At 53.4% G+C, this 23,267-nt stretch overlaps 2 protein-coding genes across 8 annotated transcripts in view; one reads left to right on the forward strand and one right to left on the reverse strand.

Moving 5' to 3' along the window:
- The first annotated feature begins 260 nt into the window (after window positions 1-260).
- Window positions 261-8,079, forward strand: PLEKHB1 (pleckstrin homology domain containing B1). 6 transcript variants are annotated; one of them, XM_030477345.1, is made up of 7 exons: window positions 261-358; window positions 1,622-1,689; window positions 2,166-2,318; window positions 3,427-3,529; window positions 5,678-5,717; window positions 6,824-6,929; window positions 7,128-8,079. In XM_030477345.1, the coding sequence occupies exons 2-7, from the start codon at window positions 1,653-1,655 to the stop codon at window positions 7,262-7,264; spliced, it is 576 nt and encodes a 191-aa protein (XP_030333205.1). In that variant the 5' UTR covers window positions 261-358; window positions 1,622-1,652; the 3' UTR covers window positions 7,265-8,079. The 6 variants fall into 6 exon arrangements, with proteins under 6 accessions (XP_030333205.1, XP_030333204.1, XP_030333203.1 ...); XM_030477344.1 differs by having other exon boundaries at window positions 264-358; window positions 1,627-1,689; XM_030477343.1 differs by having other exon boundaries at window positions 272-386; window positions 1,627-1,689.
- Window positions 8,080-13,881: 5,802 nt separating this feature from the next.
- RAB6A (RAB6A, member RAS oncogene family) overlaps window positions 13,882-23,267 on the reverse strand; it is a 55,992-nt gene continuing 46,606 nt past the window's right edge. For both annotated transcript variants that reach the window (XM_030476818.1, XM_030476819.1), the window contains exons 7-8: window positions 19,639-19,705; window positions 13,882-16,977 (exon numbers count right to left, since the gene is read on the reverse strand). In XM_030476818.1, the coding sequence (XP_030332678.1) occupies window positions 16,913-16,977; window positions 19,639-19,705 (132 nt within the window). In that variant the 3' untranslated portion in view covers window positions 13,882-16,912. The remainder of the gene's footprint in view (window positions 16,978-19,638; window positions 19,706-23,267) is intronic.

Raw genomic sequence — 23,267 nt, forward strand, 5'->3', positions numbered from 1 at the left:
GCCCCCACTTCATCACCCGGCTTCTCCCATCCGTGCTCCATCTCCAGAGGAAAAGGGGGAGCTCAGGGGAGAAAGGGGCTTTTGGAGGTGCTGGATCCTCAGCGGGTCACATCTGGATCAACCCCAGGCATCATCAACCCGGCCACACCGGCACCGGGTTTCTACTTTTTGGGGTATAAATGGCTAAAAAGCGCCATTTTCCGCCTGGCCGGTACCTGAGGATGCTTCTACCGGCCGTGCCCGCCCCTGCCGGAGCCGGACTACAGCTCCCGGCGCGCCGTGCGGGCGGGCAGCGCCGGGCAGCGGGAGCGGAGCGCAGCGCTGCCCACAGCGGGACCCGCCGCGCCGCCTCCTCCCGGTGAGCCTCCGCGGCTGCGGGGTCCCGGGTGAGACTACGGGGGGGAACGGGGGGAAGGGGATGGGGGGTACCGGGATGGAGGTACTGGAGATGTGGGTACTTGGGGAGTGAAGGGACTGGGGGGTGCCAGCACTGAGGGATGTGGGTACCACAGGGATGCAGAAAGGGGGTGGCCCAAAATGTGGGTACGAGGCAGGAGGGGAAGGTACCAGGGGGTGCGGGACATGGGGATGTGGGATATGGGGATGTGGGACATGGAGATGTGGGATAAGGGGATGTGGGACATGGGGATGTGGGATAAGGGGATGTGGGACATGGGGATGTGGGACATGGGGATGTGGGATAAGGGGATGTGGGATAAGGGGATGTGGGTACCGGGGGATGTGGGATGAGGGCACCAGATGTGGGTACCAGGGGGCTGCAAATACAGGGGGATGCAGGTGCCAGGGGGAATGCGGGTGTTGAGGGATGGGGGTACCAGGGGATGGGGTACCTGGGGGTTGTGAGGACAGGAGGGTGATGGTGCCAGGGGATGGGGGTACCCAGAGGCTGTGGTTTTGAGGGAACAGGGGTACCACGGACATGTGAGATGCGAGTACCAGGGCTGGGAACTCCAGGGGAATGTGGGTATCCAAGGAGCTGGGTGCTGGGTAACACACATACAGAGGCACTGGGGGGGGGGGGGGGTGTCTGTGCCTTGCTGTGCCCCCAGACCAGGAGGGGACCCAGCCAGGCAGTGCTGGATCCATCATGGGGTGCCAAGGTCCCACCATCAGGGTGCTGGGGTTGCTGGTTGATGGGTGCCATGGCTGGGGAACAGCTCCCTGGGGTGCTGGCTCTGTTTGGGGGCCCGGGGAGCAGTGACTTCATGGCATCAGCACACCAGCGTGGCTGTGCTTTGCCATGGAAAGTTACCGGGGCCGTGGGGAGTTGCTGCCTGTTTCATACATGGCCCGGATTTCCCCACTTACCTCCACGGGATGATAATCCCTAAATCCCAATGAGATTAATGACAGAGAGAAAGGTGCTGGAGTTCCTCCTCCCCCCCTGCACATCTCCCACAGGATGAAATCCCACGTCTGTCTCTAACCCCGATTAACCCGGCTCATCCCTCCCAGAACCCAGGAGCAAGGAGGGTGAATCCCCATCCCGAGGCTGAATCCCCATCCCGCTTCCCTCCCTGGAGCTGTGGGGAGGTGAGAGCTGGGAAAGAAGCCGGAGCTGAGGCGGGAGCTGCTGGTTTAACTCCATTATTTCTCCTAGAGCAGCAGGTCCGGAAATCCCTCCCGCAGCCATGGCGCTGGTGAAGAGCGGTTGGCTTTGGCGGCAGAGTAAGTACAACCCTTGAGCATCCCATATTGGGATCCCCCCAGGTAAGACCTGGAAAGGTTTTGGCTATGGAATGCCAGGAGGGGGGGGACAACACCCCCCGACCCGGGTGGTTAATCCACAGCAGCGAGGGAATCGGGGCTCAGCTGCTCGTGGCTTTATGTAAGAGCAGAGCGGGGCCGTCTGCCATGAAAACAGATGCACAGCTCCACGGCCGGGGCTGGAGCTGCTCCCGCACACAGTGGGGCAGCACCAGGACATCCTGATGGCTCTTCCTGGCAGCCCCTTGTAATGTAAAGCCACCTGCTCACACTGCCCCAGCTCCTCGTGCCAGGGACCAGTGTCCTGCGGGATGCAGCGGCTCTTGGGGCTGTGGGATCCGGCTGCGAATCAAGGGGATGGTGCTGCGTGTTGGGAGCACATAGGCTGTATCCCATGAGCTTCACTGGGGTCTTTTCCCTCCTCCCCATCCCTCCAGGCTCCATCCTGCGCCGCTGGAAGAGAAACTGGTTCGTGCTGTACCTGGATGGCAGCTTGGTGTACTACCACGACGAGACGCAGCGCGACATGGACGGCCGGATCCACATCAAGTACAGCTGCCGGGATGTGAGGACCGGCCACGAGTGCAGAGGTGAGCAAAGACCCATGTCCACAAGCCCCGTGTCCCCAGGCCCATTCCATGCAGGGCTCTCCATGGAGCTGGAACCCTTTTAAATGATGCTTTGCTTGTGCACATCTAGGATATCCCCAAAATAATCCAGGCTGCTTAATACAGCCCTTTCTAGGTCCCAGCCAGCGCTGCATCTTCTTGTCCATTGCTTTTCCATGGGGAATGCCAGATTGGTTTGGGTTGAAGGGACCTTAAATCTCATCCAGTTCCAACCCCCAATGGGCAGGGACACCTTCCACTAGAGCAGGTTGCTCCAAGCCCCTGTGTCCAACCTGGCCTTGAACACTGCCAGGGATGGGGCAGCCACAGCTTCTCTGGGAAAAGTCTGTGCCAGCGCCTCAGCACCCTCACAGGGAACAACTTCTGCCTAATAAGGGAGGAAGGAAAGGAAGGAAAAGGGAGGAAGGAAGACAGGAGAACCTCTCCTCCTGGTTTATGCCTGTTCAAAACAGCATCCCACAGCCCTCACATTGCTGTCTGGCACAAACAAGCAGAACAAAGCAGCAGCTCAGCTCAGCCCACGGCCAACGCATAAAGTGCCTTTCTTGGGCTGTGAGTGGCAGTGGCAGCGCTGGGATGTGGCACTGGGAGCACGAACCCAAAGGTTCACACTCTCCAGAGGGTCCCACCATGCTTTGGGAATGGGGGAAGACAAACAAACCTCGTGGTTCTACACAATTTGGGTGCTTGCTGCAATGTGGCCAATTCAAAGGCGACGCAGCTCAGCCTCGTGGCCTCGGATTTTGGGCAATTTTCTGCCTTTTCACTTGACTTCTGTTGTGGGGGTGGAGGTTTGTGCTTGTCAGCTCTGAGCTCCTGTTGGCTTTTAACCTCTGAGATCCCACAATTGCTTTGAGATTGTCTTGCAAGAGGAGCTGGAGCTGAAATTAAACCCGAATTACGACCACAGTGTCCTGGTGGGTTTTAAGGGTTCCATCCTTCAGCAGCACACGGGGTGGGAGCTGCTCCCAGGGGTGATTCGGGGCCCGGCATCTCCTGAGAGGTGGATGGGGAGGGACTTGGGGGCATCTCTGTCACTGAGGTGGGATCCTGCCCCTTCCCTTTGCAGACGTGCAGCCACCCGAGGGAAAGAGCCGCGACTGCCTGTTGATGGTTGTGCTGCGGGACGGCTCCAAGACAACGCTGTGTGCAGAGAGTGAGGACGATGCTGTGTAAGCACTGAAATCCCCTCAGGGGCTTTGTCATCTGACTTACAGAGTCACAGAGTGGTTTGGGTCGAAGGGACCTTAAAGCTCCTCCAGTTCCAACCCCTGCCATGGGCAGGGACACCTTCCACTAGAGCAGGTTGCTCAGAACCACATCCAGCCTGGCCTTGAATGTCCCCAAGGATGGGGCATCCACCACCTCTCCGGGCATCCCGTGCCAGTGTTTTACCAGCCTCATTGTGAAGAATTATTTCCTCTCATCCAGCCTGAATCTCCCCTCTGGCAGGTTAAAGCCATTCCCCTTGGCCTGTCCCTCCAGGCCCTTGTCCAAAGCCCCTCTCCAGGTTTCCTGGAGCCCCTTTAGGCACTGGAGCTGCTCTAAGGGCTCCCCTTCAGGAGCCTTCTCTTCTCCAGGCTGCCCCAGCCCAGCTCTCTCAGCCTGGCTCCAGAGCAGAGCTGCTCCAGCCCTCGCAGCAGCTCCGGGGCCTCCTCTGGCCTCGCTCCAGCAGCTCCACGTCCCTCTTGTGCTGCTGCCCCAGAGCTGGATCAGGACTGCAGGGGGGGTCTCCCCAGAGCGCAGCAGAGGGGCAGGATCCCCTCCCTGACCTGCTGCTCACGCTCTGGGGGTGCAGCCCAGCACACGGGGGGGTTCAGGGCTCAAGCACACTGTGGGTCATGTCCACTCTTTCATCTTTTTTATCCAAGCCTGGAAAGAGCTTTGTCCCAATCCCACCCCATGGCTAAATCCACACAAACCCCTCTCCTCACACATCCACATTCACTCAGAGGACAATGGGCACAGGATTTGGGTTTTTGGGTTTCCCACTGAATAATTCAGAGCCCAAATTGGTTATTTTGAAGCCGTTGGTCTCCTGCAGGGTGGGTTTTCCTCATGGATGAGAAATCACTTCTTGGCTTGGACCAAGGATCACGGGGGAAGGGTTTTCACTGGCATTTGGTGATAAACAGTGTGAATGTGACGTCCTTACGGGCTGAAGGCTGTGGCCAGGAGGAGGAAAGAGCCACCTTCAGCACTGTTCCACTTCCATTTCTGTCTATAAACTTTTACTTCTATTTATTTCTATAAAAATTAAGAATTTTCTTTTGATGAAAATAGATTTAAAAATACATATATATATAAATATACAAAATAAAAAGCAGGAAGCCTTCAGCTGAACTTGGATGGAGGCAGATGTTCAGCTGTGGCCAAACTGAGCTTGATCAATTGAGCTTGATCCCAAGTGAATGGAAAATCATCTATTTCCCACTTTTCCCCCCAGTTTAGGTGTCACATTCCCACCTGCCCTTGTTCCCAGGACAGCATTTAGAGCTGTGCCCATCCTCTTGGTGTTGGGTATGTCCTGAACCTTCCCATCCCATCTTATTCATGCTGGCTAATAGGGAATCAAAACTTGGTGCCGGGTCATGAGGGGGAGGGAGGGGAGAAGCCAGCACCAGCACCCCATGGGGACCCCCCCAGCACACCCCAAAACAGCCCAGACCCTCCCCTCTGTGTGCTGGCCTGCATCAAAAGGAGTGTGAGCAGCAGGTCATGGAGCTGATCCTGCCCCTCTGCTATGCTCTGGTGAGCCCCCACTTGCAGCACTGTGTGCAGTGCTGGTGTCCCCAACATCAGAAGGACATGGAGCTGTTGGAGCAAGTCCAGAGGAGGCCACGAGGATGATCAGGGGCTGGAGCAGCTCCCGTATGGAGATAGGCTGAGAACATTGGGGCTGTTGAGCCTGGAGAAGAGAAGCTGCGTGGAGACCTCAGAGCAGCTTCCAGTGTCTGAAGGGGGCTCCAAGGATGCTGGAGAGGGACCTTCATCAGGGACTGGAGTGACAGGACAAGGGGTGATGGGTTCAAACTGAAACAGGGGAAGTTCAGGTTGGATCTAAGGCAGAAGCTCTTCCCTGTGAGGGTGCTGAGGCGCTGGCACAGACTTTTCCCAGAGAAGCTGTGGCTGCCCCATCCCTGGCAGTGTTCAAGGCCAGGTTGGACACAGGGGCTTGGAGCAACCTGCTCTAGTGGAAGGTGTCCCTGCCCGTGGCCGGGGTTGGAGCTGGATGAGATTTAAGGTCTCTTCAGCCCAAACCACTCCATAATTCTATGGTTCTATGATTCTAAACCCAGGCCCCCCTGTTTCATTCACAGTGCCTGGAAGATGGCCGTGCTGGAGGCTAAATCCACCCCGGTGAGGCTCCATTCCCCACCGCAGCAGCCCCCACCCCAGCCCAGGCTCCGGGCAGGATGTGGGAGAAGGTCCCACCAACCCCAGCATCGCTTCCCCACATCCCTGTGCCCATCAGGCAGCCTCAGGGCACAGGGAATCCCCCAGGGCCAGACAGGAAAGAAGGTGGCAGAGTGTTAGTGACAGTGGTCTCCTCAAGATGCCACCACTGAAGGAAGATGACGGAGCTGAGGGTGACCCTGTGCAGTGCTCAGGGGTGACGGGGGCAGAGTTAAGGTGACAGGGGGCACAATTCAAGGTGACAGGGGCAGGGTTAAGGGGAATGGGGCGAAGTTACAGTGACAGCAGACACAGTTATGGGGACACAAAGTGCTGAGGGGACACAGTTAAGGTGACAGGGTAGGGGTAAGATGATGGGGCAGGGCTACAGGGAATGGGAGCAGAGTTAAGGTAATGGGGGGCACAGGGTTATGGGGACACGAGGTGCTGGGGGGCACAGCTAAGGGGGATGGGGACAGAATTTAAGGTGACAGGGGTAGGGTTAAGGGGAATGGGGGCAGAGTTAAGGTGTTAGGACACAGTTAAGGTGACAGGGACAGAACTGAAGGTGACAGTATTAAGCTGATGGAGGCAGGGTTAAGGTGACAGGGGCAGGGTTAAGGTGACAAGGGGAGGGTTAAGGTGACAGGGGCAGGGTTAAGGTGACAAGGGCAGGGTTAAGGTGACAGAGGCAGGGTTAAGGTGACATGAGTGGGGTTAAGGTGACAGGGGCAGGGTTAAGGTGACATGAGTGGGGTTAAGGTGACAGGGGCAGGGTTAAGGTGACAGTGGCAGGGTTAAGGTGACAAGGGCAAGGTTAAGGTGACAGAGGCAGGGTTAAGGTGACAAGGGCAGGGTTAAGGTGACAGGGGCAGGGTTAAGGTGACAAGGGCAGGGTTAAGGTGACAGGGGCACAGGCGGGCGATTCAGGTGCCCGAGCAAAGCTACCCCTGGCATTTTGGATGCTCGGGGACCCCATTTCGGGCCCCCACCCCACACAGAGAGGGGAAACCGAGGCACCGCAGGGGCAGGGCCACCCCACAGCTCACCCCACACCACCACTACTCCAGGTTCACGTCTACGACCCCTACGACGACGACTACTACCAGACGGTGCCCCTCGACTCCCACCAGGCCGCCTACATCAGCTCCGGCCACTACGGCCTCCAGCACGGAGGTGGGTGCCCCCGGCCCCATCCCCATCACCCCACCACAACCTCCCTTCGGTGCTTCATGTGGGGTGGCCCAAAACGGGGGTCCCACCCCAGTGGCACCCGCTGGGGGAAGCAGTGCCCTTCAGTGGCATCAGGGGGTGGTCCAGGGGGGTGCTGTCCCCTCGGCACCCCCCCATTCACCCCCTTTTTTTGCCTTGCAGCTCCCGGGGTGACCCATGTCATCGTGCGTGAGGATCCCTACCGGGTCTCTGGGGACCAGATGGCCCTGGGGCTGCTGGCGGGGGCCGCCACCGGCGCTGCCCTCGGCTCCTTCATGTGGATGCCCTGCTGGTTTTAGCAGCCTCACGCTCCCGCAGGATGTGACCCCATCCCAAACGGGGTCACAGCCCCCCCAACGTGTCCCTTCTCACCTCCCCAGCCTGGTTTAACTCGCCCCTGGATTGGTACCCACCTGAAACAGCCTGCTCAGCCCCCCCCGACCTGCTGGGGACAGAGCTCCAGCCCCAAACACATCCCATATCCCCATCCCAGCCCCAAATCCATCCCATATCCTGCTCCCAGCCCCAAACACATCCCATATCCCCGTCCCAGCGCCAAATCCATCCCATATCCCACTCCCAGCCCCAAACGCATCTCATATCCCGCTCCCAGCCCCAAACCCATCCCATATCCCCATCCCAGCCCCAAATCCATCCCATATCCCGCTCCCAGCCCCAAATCCATCCCATATCCCCCTCCAAGCCCCAAACATGTCCCATATCCCCATCCCAGCCCCAAATCCATCCCATATCCCCCTCCCAGCCCCAAACACATCCCATATCCCCCTCCCAGCCCCAAACCCATTCCATATCCCATTCCCAGCCCCAACCCATCCCATATCCCTGTCCCAGCCCAACCCCATCCCATAGCCCACTTCCAGCCCCAACCCATCCCATATCCCCCTCCCAGCCCCAACCCCATCCCATATCCCACTCCCAGCCCCAAACCCATCCCATATCCCGCTCCCAGCCCCAAACCCATCCCATATCCCCATCCCAGCCCCAACCCATCCCATATCCCCCTCCCAGCCCCAAACCCATCCCATATCCCACTCCCATCCCATATCCCGCTCCCAGCCCCAGCTTGTGCATTAAATAACCCCCATGTGCTACAGAGACGCCCCAAAACCTACCACAGGACCCCACAGCACCCGATTCCCATCGCCAGGGGCACGGGGGCAGCAGCAGAGGGAAGGGCACAGTGTGTGTCCCCCCCAAAACAGGCTCCACTCCACATCCCAAACCTCCACAAGGAGCTGGAGGTGGGAATCCCGGGATTTGGAGCCAGGGGGAGGTGTCTGGGGGGAGGTGGATGAAGTTTTAAGCAGCCCCAGCTTGGCCAAGTGAAGCCAATGGCACAGCACGACCTGGGCTGTTGTGGGGAGGGGAACCAGCACCAGAGCAGGAATTGCCATGAGAGGCTGCTCAAGGTGGGAATTGCGGCTGAATACTTGGGAATTGGGGTTGAACCCTTGGGAATTGGAACTACACCCCTGGGAATTAGGGCTAAACCATTGAGAATTAGGGCTAAACCCTAGGAATTTGAGCTAAACTCTTGGGAACTGGGGCTAAACCTTTGGGAATCAGAGCTAAACAATTTGGAATTGGGGCCAAAACCTTGGGAATTGGGGCTAAACCCTTGAGAATTGAGCCTAAACCACTGGGAATTGGAGCTAAACCCCTGGGAACTGGGGCTAAAGCCCTGGAAATGGGGGCTAAAGCCCTGGAAACTGGAGCTAAGCCTATGGGAATTGGGGGTAAACCCTTAGGAATAGGGCTGGGAAGAGCCCTGGGAATATGGGAGCTTCCCCAGCACTCGCTGCAGGAGGGACATGGAGCATCTTGAGTTTCACCCTGGTTTTTGGGAGGGGAAGGAATCCCTGGGGACAAGGGCAGTTTCCCTGGGACCCTTCCTGGCAGCCAAGCTGGGATCGGGGATTTGGGAAGCAGGGATTTGGGATTGAGGGGGGCACAGAGCCCCTCTGGGTGGGTTGAGGCTGGGGTCCATGTACCTGCATTGGGCAGCAATGGAGGGAGGGGGCAGAGGCGCCGCTGCTGCGCGTCACCTCGGGGGCAGGATTTTATCCATTGATATCAAACAACATCAGGAATTCCAATGGAATCCCACAAACTCCAACAAGCCCCCAGTGACAGCAGCGCCCGGCCTGCTCGCACCATTACAGCACCGGTTCATCCCAAAACACCGGGATATCCCAAAACACCATCCTCATCCTCATCCTCCCCTGGCCTCCCCTGCTGCAAACCTGCCCCAACAGCCCGGTTTGGAAAGGGAAACATGGAAAACTGAAGCTTTCCACAGTAATAAAGGCAGCGGAAAAGGAGCCCTGGCCCGTGGCTGAGGGAGGATGAGGAGCAGGCGCTTCCCCAGTGATCTGCGGGCAGGGGGAAGGTTTGGGTCCCCCTCTGGAGCTATGAGGGTGTCACCACCTCCCGTGTCCCTTCTCCTCCCTCCCTGTCCATCGGGAGCAGCTCCAGGGGAGGGACGAGCCCCAAAAACACCCTCGGCTTTGCCAAACCAGATCCCACTCTGAGGTGGCTCCAGGGCCCTGGAATGAGGCACAAGGGACAAACCCCGCTCGTGCTGGAGAACCATGATCCTGCGCTGGAAGAGCGGCTCCTTCCCTCCCAATCCCAAATCCAGTCCCTGTGGGATGAGCCGGCTCCGTCTGGGAAGGAACCGGTGTGTGATGGTCCCTGCAGGTCCATTTTAAGCCTTAAGATGGCTCAAAAGCATCACACTCACCACGACACCTCCACGGTCCCACTTCCCATCTATTTTCCACCATCACCTAAACCTGCCCCTAAGGACCAGAAGACCCTTCGCAAGGTGGCCCCAGCCCTGATCCCAGTGGAGCAACAGCTCTTCCCTATGTGTGGCTGGGAACATGTGAGGGCACAGGGATGGAGGGAGGGAGGGATGGAAGGAGGGCGTCCATCTCCTTCTATGACCAAGCAACCCGCTCAGTTGATGTGGGGTGGACATTGTCCACCTGGATTTCTCCAAGGCTTTCCATATAGTTTCCCACAGCCTCCTCCAAGAGAAATGGATGTGTCATGGCCTCGACGAGTGGTCCATGAGATGGTGGTGGGGGAATTGACTGACCAGCAGCACCCTGAGGTGGTGCTGAACAGCTCCTCCTCTCACTGGGGACCTGTCATCACCCGTTGGGGTCCCCAGGGATCCATATTGGGCCCAACACTGTTCAATGTCTTCATATGGATCTGGGTGATGGGATCAAGTGTTCCCTGGTGAAGTTTGCTGATGGCACCAAAGCGAGTGGGGACGTGTTGAAGACCAGGTTGGACACAGGGGGTTGGAACTGGATGAGCTTTAAGATCCCTTCATCCCAAAGCACTCTGGGATTCTATGGTCTGGGAAAAGCCAGAGCTTTCCCTGGACAAGCCTGTCTCCGGCACAGGGACAGGAGCCACCAGCAGCATTCCCCAGACAAGGTGCATAACCCAAGGGGGAGATGGAAACATCTGGAATTGCTTTACCTGGAAGTTGCGCTGCTTCCCATGCCATGTCCAGCTGCTGACCTGTCCCCAGCTCAGACACCCCCCACGCTCCCCATCCCTGTGGTACCTGAACATCCCAAGGCTGATCCTGCTTCTCTCCTACCAAGAGCCGGTGTCCTGAGGACCCAGGGCCACCAAGTGATCCAGGTAGGGACACCAGGAATAGCAGTGATGGGCCAGCACGTGCCTCCTCTCGCTGTCGGTGGGAGCAGCTGGGGGCAGCCAGACCCTTCCTTCACCAGGAGGCCAAATAGGAGCAAGAACATGTTAAAATCAATCTGGGAGCACAAAAGACAGAGACCAGCGCCCACAAAACCACCTGGGTTGGGTTCTGCTCCACTCGGTCTTCATCCACTGGGAAAGGGCTTCCTGGCAGCTCCCGGTGCCAATGGGAATGCTGCTGGGCAGGAGCAGAGCGACGAGATGTGCTGAGAAACACGAACCAGGGTTGAGCTGCTCCATTCCCAACCCAATAGAGACTCACTCAATAGGACCCTTCTCTCCCAGCAGCGAGAGCTGCTGAAGCCCCAAACACTGCCCCAATGCTGGAACAACTCAAAACCTCTCCAAAACGAGGATTAACACGGTGGGATCTGTGTTAAGGACAAGGCACAAGCGGTTAATGGCCAAACAGGCCCACGAACAGCCTTAGGAGATCAACCCTCTGGTGTCACAGCAAAGAAACCAGCCGGAGCTGCTGGACCCTGGCTCCAACCAAACCCCACTCGTCTGGAAACGAAGCAGCTGCATCACAGGCCATGGAGGGTCAGCAAACATCGGGATCAAGCCTTGAACTTCCTCCCATCCCCTCTTCCCGAGCTGGGATGAACATGGAAAAGGCCAGCACCAGCAGCACCAACAAACACCATTTCCTCCCTCCAACACCCCGGATCCGAGGCCACGCAGCACCGTGGGTGCAGCAGTTGGCTCTGAGGGGATACAGAGTGATTTGAGGCTTTAATTAGCATTAACTTTAATCAAGCCTTTATCCCAATCCTGCTCCAGACGCGCTCTCCGGGTGGCTGACAGCGAGAGCTCAAATGGCTTTAATCTATACTCAAAACCTTGGGAACAGGTTGGAAAAGCTGGAAAATTCACTTGGAATTGCATTCATGGGGAGCCTGCTCCCTCCTCACCCAGCTGCCTCCCTGTGCTGCTTTCAGCCCTGTCCCTGCTCCTCTTAGAATCACAGAATGGGCTGGGAAGGACCTTAACATCATCCAGTTCCAACCTCATCCTCCAGGGAGCAGCTCATGTCCCTGTGTTCCAGCTCGTGATGCACCCGAGCATCAGTGTGAGCCGTTGTTATATTCAGCTACAAGAGGATCCCAAATACCTTCTAAAAGCCATGTTCGACCTTAGCACACGCTCAGGGATGGGAAAGTGGTTAAAAGCAGGGAAACAGAATGGATCCCTTCAGGAATCGCTGCAAATCCAGGCCCAGGAAGGCTGCAAAGCCCAGCTCAGGCACTGCCGGGAGGAGGAGGAGCAGCACCGCGGATGAAGAGGCTGTTCCCAGGTCTGGGTGTTGGCAGCAGCTTTCCCCACTGCCGCAGGTAGCACAGGGAGAAGCAGCCAACACGATCCCGGTTCATCCTCCTCGCAGGGCTGGCTCATGCCCAGCGTGGGAAGAGGAGCTGCTGCATCACCCTGAGCCCTCTCGCTGTGTGTGTTTGCTGAGGGTTTGGGTGCTGGCAGCAGAAGTGATGCTGTGCAGTGAGCAGACAGCGCCGGTGCTGCAGCAGCTCTGCGGATGCTGCTCTAGGAGGATGCTGCGGCTCTGCAGAATCAGGGTTGATCCTCCCAGTGGGGCGAAGACAGCAGCAAACCCCAGCATGAGGCACCTCCTAATCCCAGCCACATGCTCCCTGTCTGACTTTGGAGCTCAGTAAAAACCAGGAAGGTTGGGAGCAGAGCGCTGGACCCACAGGCATCCTGATGGGTGTCCCCAGCCTGTGCCTGGCTGAGCACCTTCCCCACAGCTTAATCCAACCCCTTTTTACAGGTGGGAAATTGGGATTCCTGTCTGTGAAGTGGCAGCATTAAGGTAATTCCACAGCAAGAGGGAGCAGAGAGGAGGAACTGAGACCATCACACTCCAGTGCTCCCCAGGGACACTAAGCCAGGTTGGACACAGGGGCTTGGAGCAACCTGCTCTAGTGGAAGGTGTCCCTGCCCGGGGCAGGGGTTGGAGCTGGAGGAGCTTTAAGGTCCTTTCCAACCCAAACCAGGCTGGGAGTCTATGATTCCAATAGATCCATCCACTGCCAGAGGTGGAGCTGGTGTCTTTGCTGCTCCCACCTCCCAAGCACAAGCAATGGAAGCTCCTCATGGTGATACAACCCTTCTCCAGTGACTTCTCACCATCCGGCTGTTCCCGTGTCACTAACTCCAGCACATCTCCAGTGCTGCAACAGGATGTTCCAAGTTCCTTCCCTGTCAAATTTCCCAACAAATTCATTGAATCATGGAATCAACCAGGTTGGAAAAGAGCTTTAAGCTCATCCAGCCCAACCGTTCCCAGCAGTGCCAAGGCCACCACTAACCCATGGCACTGAGGCCTCGGCTACACGGGGTGTGAACACTTGCAGGGCCGGTGACTCCAGCCCTGCCCTGGGCAGCCTGTTCCAATGCCTGAGCACCCTCTGGGGAAGGAATTGTTCCTCAGCTCCATCTAAACCTGCCCTGGGGCAGCTTGAGGCCGTTTCCTCTTGTCCCATCCCTTGTTCCTTGGGAGCAGAGACCAGCCCCCTCCTGGCTCCATCCTCCTGTCAGGCAGTTGCAGAGAGCGAGAAGGTCCCCCCTGAGCCTTCAAGAGGACTTGATGGTCCTTTCAATAAGGGAAGAGCGTGAACAAGTGACAGAGGTTAAGGCTGCTGGTGTCTCCAGTTAATTCCCCTTAAGGAAACACTAGATAAGGGTAAGTCCACCCAAGTGTATCTGTTCCTGGTACTCACCTCCCCATCCCTGCAGACCTCCTCTGCCATCTCCGGCAGGATGGAGGCTTAAGGAGGATACTCCTCAAGGCAGACGGTGTTGGTCCAGAAGCCAAGGCAGTGGTGAGGCTGCACAACACACCTGGATCACCTTTGCAAAAGGGAAGGGAGGAAAACAGCTGGATTTCAGGAGCGAGCTCTCCATCCTCATCCTTGATTCCACTCATCAGGCACTGGAAGCAACGGCAGAGACACTGGATGGAACTGTTGGAACAAGCACACAACCCCACCAGCTTTCCTTCAAAATCCCCTCCCAAACCCTTCCTTTTGCCCTTAAAACCACCTCCTGCAGCACTTCAACCCCACAAAGCAGGAGCAAGCAGGAGGATGCCCTGCGCCCCACACTGAGCTTGGATGGACTTAGAGAAGAGAGCCAGAGCTTTCCAATGAGACAGGTATTTATTTAGTTCAAGCGCTAAGGAACTTGGTTGTTGTCGTTGTTTCATTTATCAAACAGAGCTGAGGTACCAGTGACATTCCAACATGAAGAAAAGGAACCTTTTTTTCCCCTTATACAATTTCTTCAACTACTTGTTATCAAGACAAAAAGTGAGTAATGGAATAGCTGCGTCATGGACTGTACAAGGATCAAGCCAGAGTGGGGAGGAGAAACGAAACAGAGCAGAAACCTTCACTGTTCACAAAGGCAGCAGTAAGAAAAGTCTGTTCCTGTGGTTCTACCATGTCCATGGAGCAAAATCAACTTCAAACCTAAACCCTGATAAACGGATGGCGCGGGGAATTATGGCGCAAAAGAAAACCAACCAGGCTGAGTTGCTGCTGTGCTCACGTTGGAAGTGGTTTTCCCTCTGGAAAAGTGGGATTGGGAGAGGATGGAGGCCCGTCGTCACGTTAAGCACTGTCAGCAAGGATGGTGCTGGATGTACCTGCCTGTCCTGAGCAGACCTCAGGGTCTCCTGGGGGAGAAATGCCGAACAGCAGCGGCTCATCCTTGTTCCTGGGCTGAACACGAGCTCGTGGCTACGGCTCCTTCATGGAATCATGGAATCAAGAGGCCTTTTGAGGCCTTTTTATTTAGAGCAAAATATAACAGGTCCATTGGACAAACCTGCTCCTGGCCACGCAGCCAGGAGAGTCCTCAAGCAGCTCCACTAAGCGCAGCCGAGCTGCGCATCACTGGGATGTGCTAAACCAGCTCCTTGCAAATCCAGTGCTTAAAGCTTGGAACGATGGCAAACGGAGGATGTGCTTGTGGAAAATGAGGACCAACCAATGGAAGTTGCATGAAGAACCAAAGGAAAAACAAACCCCCAAAGGAAACCAAAGCGAAAAAGCAGCGAAACGAAGGGGTTTGGCACAGTTGAGAGCAGCACAATACAGGAAAGGCAGCCAGGTTTCCTTCCCCCCCAGGAGTTCTCTTGTGAAAGAAAGAATGCTCCTTTGTCACATATCATTGATGTTTATTTCAAGACATGCCACGTCAAAAAAAAACTCGCCTTTAATATTGCATTATAAAAGCACTTTACATCTCAATTCTGCCTTTTAAGTTATTATTGTGCAGAGCCGCTAGAAACCCAGGGCAGGGCACAAGCCTAACATTCCCTTCAGGAATGAAGAATTCCACATTTCCTACCCCGTTTCCTGGTGAAAGTGGTGGTGAGGACGATTCCCTTTTCTCTTTCCCCAGTTGGTTATCTTTAAGCTGGTTAAAGGGGTAGAAGAGAACAAAGAAGGAGCCTGAATATTCACTTGCAATTGTCAGGCTTGAAGGTAGCAATCGCAACACAGACTCAAGAATTCCTTCCTGCACTTGTAACTCAGCCAGATTGGCCCCAGCAAACAAATGTATTTACAATTGTGGTTTTAGTAACTTACACAGCAACTTCACAATGACTAGTAAAGATTACAAGGGTGCACTTCTAGTGTGTGTTGGACTCCGTGTTTCTCGGGTAGCTACATCTCGCAAACATCAGCAAAGCTCTAAAACAGATTCCTCGGCGAAACGAGACAGAAAAAGAGTATAAAAGGAAGCAAAGAAATAAATATCCAAGGGGAAAAAAAAAAAAGGGTTATTTGTAAGCCTAAGGAAATCGAACATGATATTCGGAAGTATTGACCCAAACTATACAGCTCTAATGAACCAAACTAAAGCAAACTTGGAAGACTGAACGTAAAAAAGAGCTAAAAAATTAAAGGCATAAATCTGGATAATCAGAAGTTGGTTTCCATTCTATTCAACTCCTTTCCCTTCAATCTAAGAGCTCTCAACTAGATAGCTGTAGGAAATGCCCCTTCCCCTGCCGACCTATCAGAATCCTATGGGAAAGGGGTGCAGTAATCCCCCCTTCTGCCTCCTCTCTGTCCCGGCCGGGGACTGGTGTGTTACCGCAGCCTCTCCGCTGGGTGATCCGCCTGCTCCTTCCTCATTCCTGCTCAATTTGAAAGGTTTCACCCCATTCCGGCAGTGCCAGTCCTGAATTCACTTCCTATTTCCCCTAAAATGAAAAAGAATAAAGAATTCAAACGCTTTCTCCTCCAGACTGAACCGTTCCGATCCCATCTCTCGGGCAGCACTAAGTCATCGGTGTCCTACGTCAAAAGGAAAACCAAAATGCTCTTAAAACTCATCCTGCACTCCAAATATGATTTCCCTGTTTCCTGCAAGTGTTTTGCTAACGCACATCCACCCTTTCCTTCCCCCCCAGGACCTCCAGAAGCCACTCAGCCCGTTCCCAAAGACGCTTTGTGTGTTCTCCAGATGCTCTCTTGGAACTGTGTTCACGTTGCCTCTGCGAGAGCTCAAAAATCCTTTGGTGGTGTTGAAACCCCCCTTTAAGGTTGTGGTTCCCAATTGGGGTGGGGGGGGTTTGAAAACCAGTCAATCTCTGCTTAAAAGATTTAAGAGCTTGGGTTTAATTCTTTTATTATTATTATTATGATAAGGATAAGGATTTAACCCTCCTCTTGCATTCCTGACTGCTCTCTAAGTCATTGCCAGGTTGTTAAAGAGAAATCAAACGGGTTTGAGATTCCCAAACATTCTTCTGCACGTACATCTCCTCTAAGTCCAATGCCAAACTTCCTCGGTTGCCATCATTTCAAAGTGCAATATCATAACATATTAAAAAAAGGAACAAATATTAAGAAATTGTACCTATTTTTTTTTTGTGGGTTTTTTTTTTTAAAGTTATAACTAGAATATGCTGGAATATTTTGGCTTTTTTTGTTTTTTCTTATAAATAATGAAGACACTGACATCTTTGTGTGTGTGTGTGTGTGTGTGTGCTTGTGAAGCTAATAGATCATCTCCACGAGACAGCCAGCGATGATGAACTGCAATACGTTATTACTGAAAGGGGAAGGTTCAAGCCAATATTCACACTGCAGTCAATGAAGAGTAAAGGGAGGGAAAGCAGTGATGTTCTGGAGCAAGGTAGAAGCCACATGGTATTAGCAGGAACAGCCTCCTTCACTGACAGGCTGCTCTTGAGGCTTTTCCAGTTTTATGTCAATCACTGGAGGAAGTAAGTTAAGGAAAAGAGATTCCCAACTCTTCTCCCAACCAAGCTCAGGTGGAGCTGGATGTTCACTGGCTGTTTCAGTTCCTATTTCCCACCAAAATCAGAGAACCCCAGACTGGTTTTGGTTGGAAAGGACCTTACAGCTCATCCAGTTCCAACCCCTGCCACGGGCAGGGACACCTTCCCCTAGAGCAGGTTGCTCCAAGCCCCTGTGTCCAACCTGGCCTTGAACACTGCCAGGGATGGGGCATTCCCCACTTCTTTATGAAAACACTTTCCAAGTATTCACATACTTTACAAAGTCTTTTAAGAAGCTCTTTAAAAGACAGCTCCAAGCTGAAGTCAAGGGACAGGTGCTTGGCACATTCTTAAGTAGATAGCAGAAAGCACGTCAGACCCTAAATGCAGATGGGAGATCTGGAGAGGGGCTTTGGCCAGGGGCCTGGAGGGACAGGCCAAGGGGAATGGCTTTAACCTGCCAGAGGGGAGATTGAGATGAGCTCTGAGGCAGAAGCTCTTCCCTGGGAGGGTGCTGAGGCGCTGGCACAGACTTTTCCCAGAGAAGCTGTGGCTGCCCCATCCCTGGCAGTGTTCAAGGCCAGGTTGGACACAGGGGCTTGGAGCAACCTGCTCTAGTGGAAGGTGTCCCTGCCCGGGGCAGGGGTTGGGACTGGAGGAGCTTTAAGGTCCCTTCAACCCAAACCACTCTGGGATTCTATGTCTCTAACCAGAGCCTGCTCTTCCCCAGTGATCTCCTCTTGTTCCATACACCAAAGTGTCTAATGACTATTTTCAGAGGGAACCAGTAACAACCTGGAAGCCCTCAGTTTCCCATCAACGCTCCATTCAACCTGCCAGCATGGCCAACAGCACCCACAGCTGGAAGGCACCCATGGGGGGATCTACCTGCTCCTCAAAGAACTATGAAGCTCTGGAGGTAGCAGGAGCCCAGAGGAACCCAGGGAAGGACAAACTCCTGCTCCTCTGCACTTCACATCCAAGTGGCAATGCCCCTCTCGCTCCCGTGTCCACACTCAGCTCTAATGCAGGCTGTGATAAGCTGCTCCCTTTGACACTGCAATTCCCAGTGGATGCCCCACAGTTCCAACACTGCCATAGCCTTTCACAGGAGGAGCTTTGAACTCTAATCTCCAAACCTGACTCACGGGTTCAGCACAAGTCTCAAGCCTTTCTGTTATCAGTTAACACAGAGGCAAATAGGTCACGCAGCTGGTACTTCCAAATTGTGTCTTTAGGGGGTTGGAGGTGCTTTTTCTGGAGGTTAGGAGGGAATAAACACTAAAAGGGAAACAAAAGACCAATCACTCATCTTGAATATTTGGTCCATTTGGCTGATCTAAACCTCACTCTATTATTTAAGTCAAGAGATGCTCAAAATGAGCCTCCCAGCTTCATACCATGCACGAGCAGTTCAAGATCCTTGAACCCTCAGTGTTGTGCAAAGAAGCCTATGGAAAATCCCCCCCCATTAATCCTGCACAGCTGCCTGGGAGACAATCCTATTGAATTCCTGCTATCTGCAGGCTGCAGAGAGTCAAACACAAAGTGCCCTTGTTGCAGTCCCATTTACAGACTGGTGATCAAACACCCTGATATGGAAACTGCATCACCCAGTGCTGGTGCATTCTGCCAACACCCTCACCAATAAACATTGTTGTTCATTATTCATTAACCTTTTGGTGACCTGCATAAGGAAACATTTTGGATCAATCAAGTCCCTGTCACGCAAAGCTTGTGCTTTAATTGCAATCCACAGCTTCCCAAATCCTCCTTTCCTCTGTGTGGTTGGATGCTCTACAGGAGATGTAGTTTTAGCACCAAGCTTGTCCTCCTCCTACAGTTCCTGCTGCAGCCTTCCTCCAAAGCACCATTTCTCCTCCGTTTCCCAGCTGCCAGCTACGTGATCCCTGCTGCAAATAAACTGACAACCCTGAGGAAGATCCTCATCTCAAAAAAGCTCGCCCAGTTCTAGCACAGAATCATAGAATCCCAGGCTGGTTTGGGTTGGAAGGGAGCTTAAAGCTCATCCAGTTCCAACCCCCTGCCATGAGGAGGGACACCTTCCACCAGACCAGGTCTAGGAGTGTTGGAGAAGGCACCTACAGAGGTCACTTCCAACCTGGCTTATTGCAGGATTCTGCAAGTCAGATCTGCAAGAGCCACAGAGGGGTTTTTCCAGGCCTCTTTACCACCGTTTTCTCCCACTCCACAGTCTCCTCCTCCCTCCCTGCATCCAACCTACTCTACCACCACACAAAGAATCCTTCTGGATCTGTCTGTCTGCACCCTCTGCACCTTCCTCATGTCCTCCTTCAGCTTGCATTCGGTTGTCCTCACGTTTATGGCCTCACTTCACAGCCCTGAGCATCCCTACTTCACAGTAGAGGCCTCCATCCTTACCACTCCTAACCCCAGCCTTCTAACCCACCAAGCTTTCCCCCTCAGTACTTCAAGCTTGAAGGTTACTTGCCCCTGCCCCTATTCCTCCATTCAGGCCTCATTTTGGGATGTTCACAAGCTGACCAAGAGCTGTAGGAGAGATATTACTCCCTCTTTCTTCATCCTTGTTACTCAGGGCCTGCGTTTAACTCGTCCAGGGTAATGCCTGGCAGCACTTTGCCACACAAAGGATACTGTCTTCTCTACTTTTGTCTTGTGTGCTTTCCATTCCAGGCAAGGCAGCTGCCACACGTCGGAAAAGCTGCAAGGAAACAGGGAACACATCAAAACAATCACACTTGAAAGAGTGCACCCAGTTGATACAGTTCAAACAATGATTCAATACATCCTCCGGGACTATTGACACCAAAAGCCTGACACCAAATATAACCTTTATTCTGAGGAAATGGCAAACCATGTTTTTGTTGTGAGTGAAGATCGAATGTGACTGGCGACACGCAGCAAACCTCCTCTCACCCTCTCTGCTAATATTCTCTGTTTGGAATGCAGCATTTCCACCTCACAGATGTGCAGAGACCCCAAAAACTCCCCAATATCAGGTGGGAACTTGACCTTCACACCTCCACAAGGTATTTGTTACACAGGAGCATGGACACACCAAATCAAACACAACATCCAGGACTTGTGTTAACACCAGTATTGGCCCAGCTGGCACATACAGAAGAGCATCATAAAAGGGGGTGTGTGTAATGACATCCCCCAAACATCATCTTCCAGGCTCCGCATACCTGTGGCTCAGGCTCCCTGTGAACCAGAGAAAGGATCTTCCTTTCAGGAATTTCCCAATCCTTTCCTTAGCGCCCTCAACTTTTGGTACCTGCTCCATCATCATGGTCCCGCTCAGAACAGGAACCTGCAATCCCAAAGCACTTGTTCCACCTCTCATTTGAACACTCTCCAGTTCCCCAGCAAGGTCTTAGCTCCAACATCTCTTCATAGCTTTATTCCACTGAGAGGCAAGACTGAACAGGACCAATTCCCTCTCCTGCATTTCCTACCTTTGCCCCTGAGGCTCAGATTGTGGTTACCACTATGTGGCTTTTCCCTGCTCTCTGGGTGAGGAGCCTACAGATACATCCACTATTAATGTGTGAGAATTCACTTGGGTTTCCTGAGCCCAGGGTCTGCCTTCTCCTGCACAGGAACACCAGTTAAGGACTGTCCTTCAGTGCCTTCTCTGACACCCTCCTATGTTCTCTTGGTAGGAATCACCCAAGTTTCAACAGCAACATTCTCTTTTTCATGGGTCTCATCAAAGATGGGAAGACAGAATGGATCGGATGGATGGAAGGATAGATTGTGCCTTTACTATTCATCAGGGTTAGCAAATGACCACCTCATTGTTTCTTACCTTTGAAGAACAACCCTAGGAGAGGTTAGATCCATTGCTCAGCACACACCCAGATGTGAACATCGGACATACACTGCATTCATATTTTTACACCATTACAGATATTGTTACTACCAAATATTTCCTGCCTGCCTGTTACCCACAACACTACATGTTTCCATGCATTCAACATCTCCATCTGGTCTTTCAGTGCCTAAAGGAGGCCTACAAGAAATCTGGAAAGGGACTTTTCACAAGGACATGTCTCCTATGGAGCCAGACTGAGAGAGCTGGGCTGGGGCAGCCTGGAGAAGAGAAGGCTCCTGAAGGGGAGACCTTAGAGCAGCTCCAGTGCCTAAAGGGGCTCCAGGAAACCTGGAGAGGGGCTTTGGACAAGGGCCTGGAGGGATAAGAATGCGCTTGGAGCAACCTGCTCTAGTGGAAGGTGTCCCTGCCCGTGGCAGGGGTTGGAACTGGATGAGCTTTAAGGTCCCTTCAACCCAAACCACTCTGGGATTCTGTGGTTTGAACCCACAAGCTCTTTGCACTCTCGGTGCTTTCTTTGCCTTTAACAGTCTTCAATAAACTTCCTGACTCGATCACATCTGGGAACAGAAGGTTCTGACTCTCCTTCTTCCCTGAGCTTTGCCCCTAGAACTGCTTCTGCTCTCACAGTGTTCAGTGAGCTCTCACAGGTCGATTTAAGGATCTCAATTTCATGAAAGAAAACCAGTTTTGTGACTTCTGGGAGGCAAAAACACACATGAAAAAGGGATCACAGGATGGGGCTGCACTGGAGAATATCCAAATACCACCTACAGTAACACTTTCAGAAGGGTCCTGGTATGTTGTCAGTGCATATATAGGTGCTATGGTAAACTCTGCTCCTCTCTGGTGCATCACTTCATCGCTACATCCATCCCTATTAGCTCTGGAGGGGAAGATCTGTCCCACCTCTCACCCCTCCAACACATTTTCCTGCTGATATGGAAATGATACATTAAAGACAGAGGATGGAGCAAATTTGCTTCCCTACCCTTCTAGTATATGGCTTTTTTCTGCTCATTCACTGCAGCCCTAAGAGTCATTTTGACCCAGTTCTTGACACAGAAGGTTTTGGGGAGAAAATAATCCCTCCAAATCACTTCTAAGGCTGGATGTGCAACAGTTGGGCACAATCCTACCAGATCTTGCCTAAATTAGGCTGTTTGACATCTTTGCTCTGATAGAAAGATGGAAAAAGCATCACTTCATATAGCTCTTTGCTGGTATCATGCACTTGGTGATCCTACATGGAATAACCATTAAAAAACCCAAATGGTTTTAAACTGTGACCAGTTTAACCATTTATTTCCACCTTGTCTAATAAGTAGAAATTGAAGGATACAGTTTATAAAGGGGAGGGGTGGGGAGCCTTAAAAACCTCAGCTGCTGGGAACCCACTGGAATTACTGCATTTAAACCAAGCTGCTGACAGAAAGGCTAAGTGTTGGAAATACCATAATCCTTCCTTTACAGTAAGAGCAGGCATAAAATTCTGTCTTTAGCTGTATTTCTCCTCAATGCCTTTAGCAGTATTTCTCCTCTAAATGATTTGCCTAAAAAAAGGAATTTGGCAACTAAGAAAATCAACTTTCTTCCTTATTAACCTTCTGCTTATCAGCCACAACATATGTGCACAAATCCAATTAGGGAAACTTCATGATGTTTAGAAAGGAGCCTTCAATACAGGGACTCAGTGCTGCACAGTGCCTGCAGCAGCCCAGCCAGCAGGCTTAGCTCACCACAAATGTGGCAGGAGGCTGCGTATATATATATGTGTATATATATACATACATACACATATATAACAGTGTATATACATACATATAGGTGTCTCAAAAAGGCATCTTCTCCCTCTCTGCTGCACTCTGGGGAGACCCCCCCTGCAGTCCTGATCCAGCTCTGGGGCAGCAGCACAAGAGGGACGTGGAGCTGCTGGAGCGAGGCCAGAGGAGGCCCCGGAGCTGCTGCGAGGGCTGGAGCAGCTCTGCTCTGGAGCCAGGCTGAGAGAGCTGGGCTGGGGCAGCCTGGAGAAGAGAAGGCTCCTGAAGGGGAGACCTTAGAGCAGCTCCAGTGCCTAAAGGGGCTCCAGGAAACCTGGAGAGGGGCTTTGGACAAGGGCCTGGAGGGACAGGCCAAGGGGAATGGCTTTAACCTGCCAGAGGGGAGACTGAGATGAGCTCTGAGGCAGAAGCTCTTCCCTGTGAGGGTGCTGAGGCGCTGGCACAGACTTTTCCCAGAGAAGCTGTGGCTGCCCCATCCCTGGCAGTGTTCAAGGCCAGGTTGGACACAGGGGCTTGGAGCAACCTGCTCTAGTGGAAGGTGTCCCTGCCTGTGGCAGGGGTTGGAGCTGGAGGAGCTTTAAGGTCCCTTCAGCCCAAACCACTCTGGGATTCTATGTCTAAATATTTGTGCACGTGTGTCTGTATAA

The sequence above is a fragment of the Strigops habroptila genome, chromosome 2, assembly GCF_004027225.2.
Source record: "Strigops habroptila isolate Jane chromosome 2, bStrHab1.2.pri, whole genome shotgun sequence".
NCBI classification, from domain to species: domain Eukaryota; kingdom Metazoa; phylum Chordata; class Aves; order Psittaciformes; family Psittacidae; genus Strigops; species Strigops habroptila.

Coding starts and splice junctions, on each gene's coding strand:
- PLEKHB1 (XM_030477345.1), top strand. CDS start 1,653: ATGGCGCTGGTGAAGAGCGGTTGGCTTTGGCGGCAGA. Junction 3,530..5,677: donor GAGAGTGAGGACGATGCTGT/GTAAGCACTGAA, acceptor TTTCATTCACAG/TGCCTGGAAGATGGCCGTGC. Junction 5,718..6,823: donor TGGAGGCTAAATCCACCCCG/GTGAGGCTCCAT, acceptor CCACTACTCCAG/GTTCACGTCTACGACCCCTA.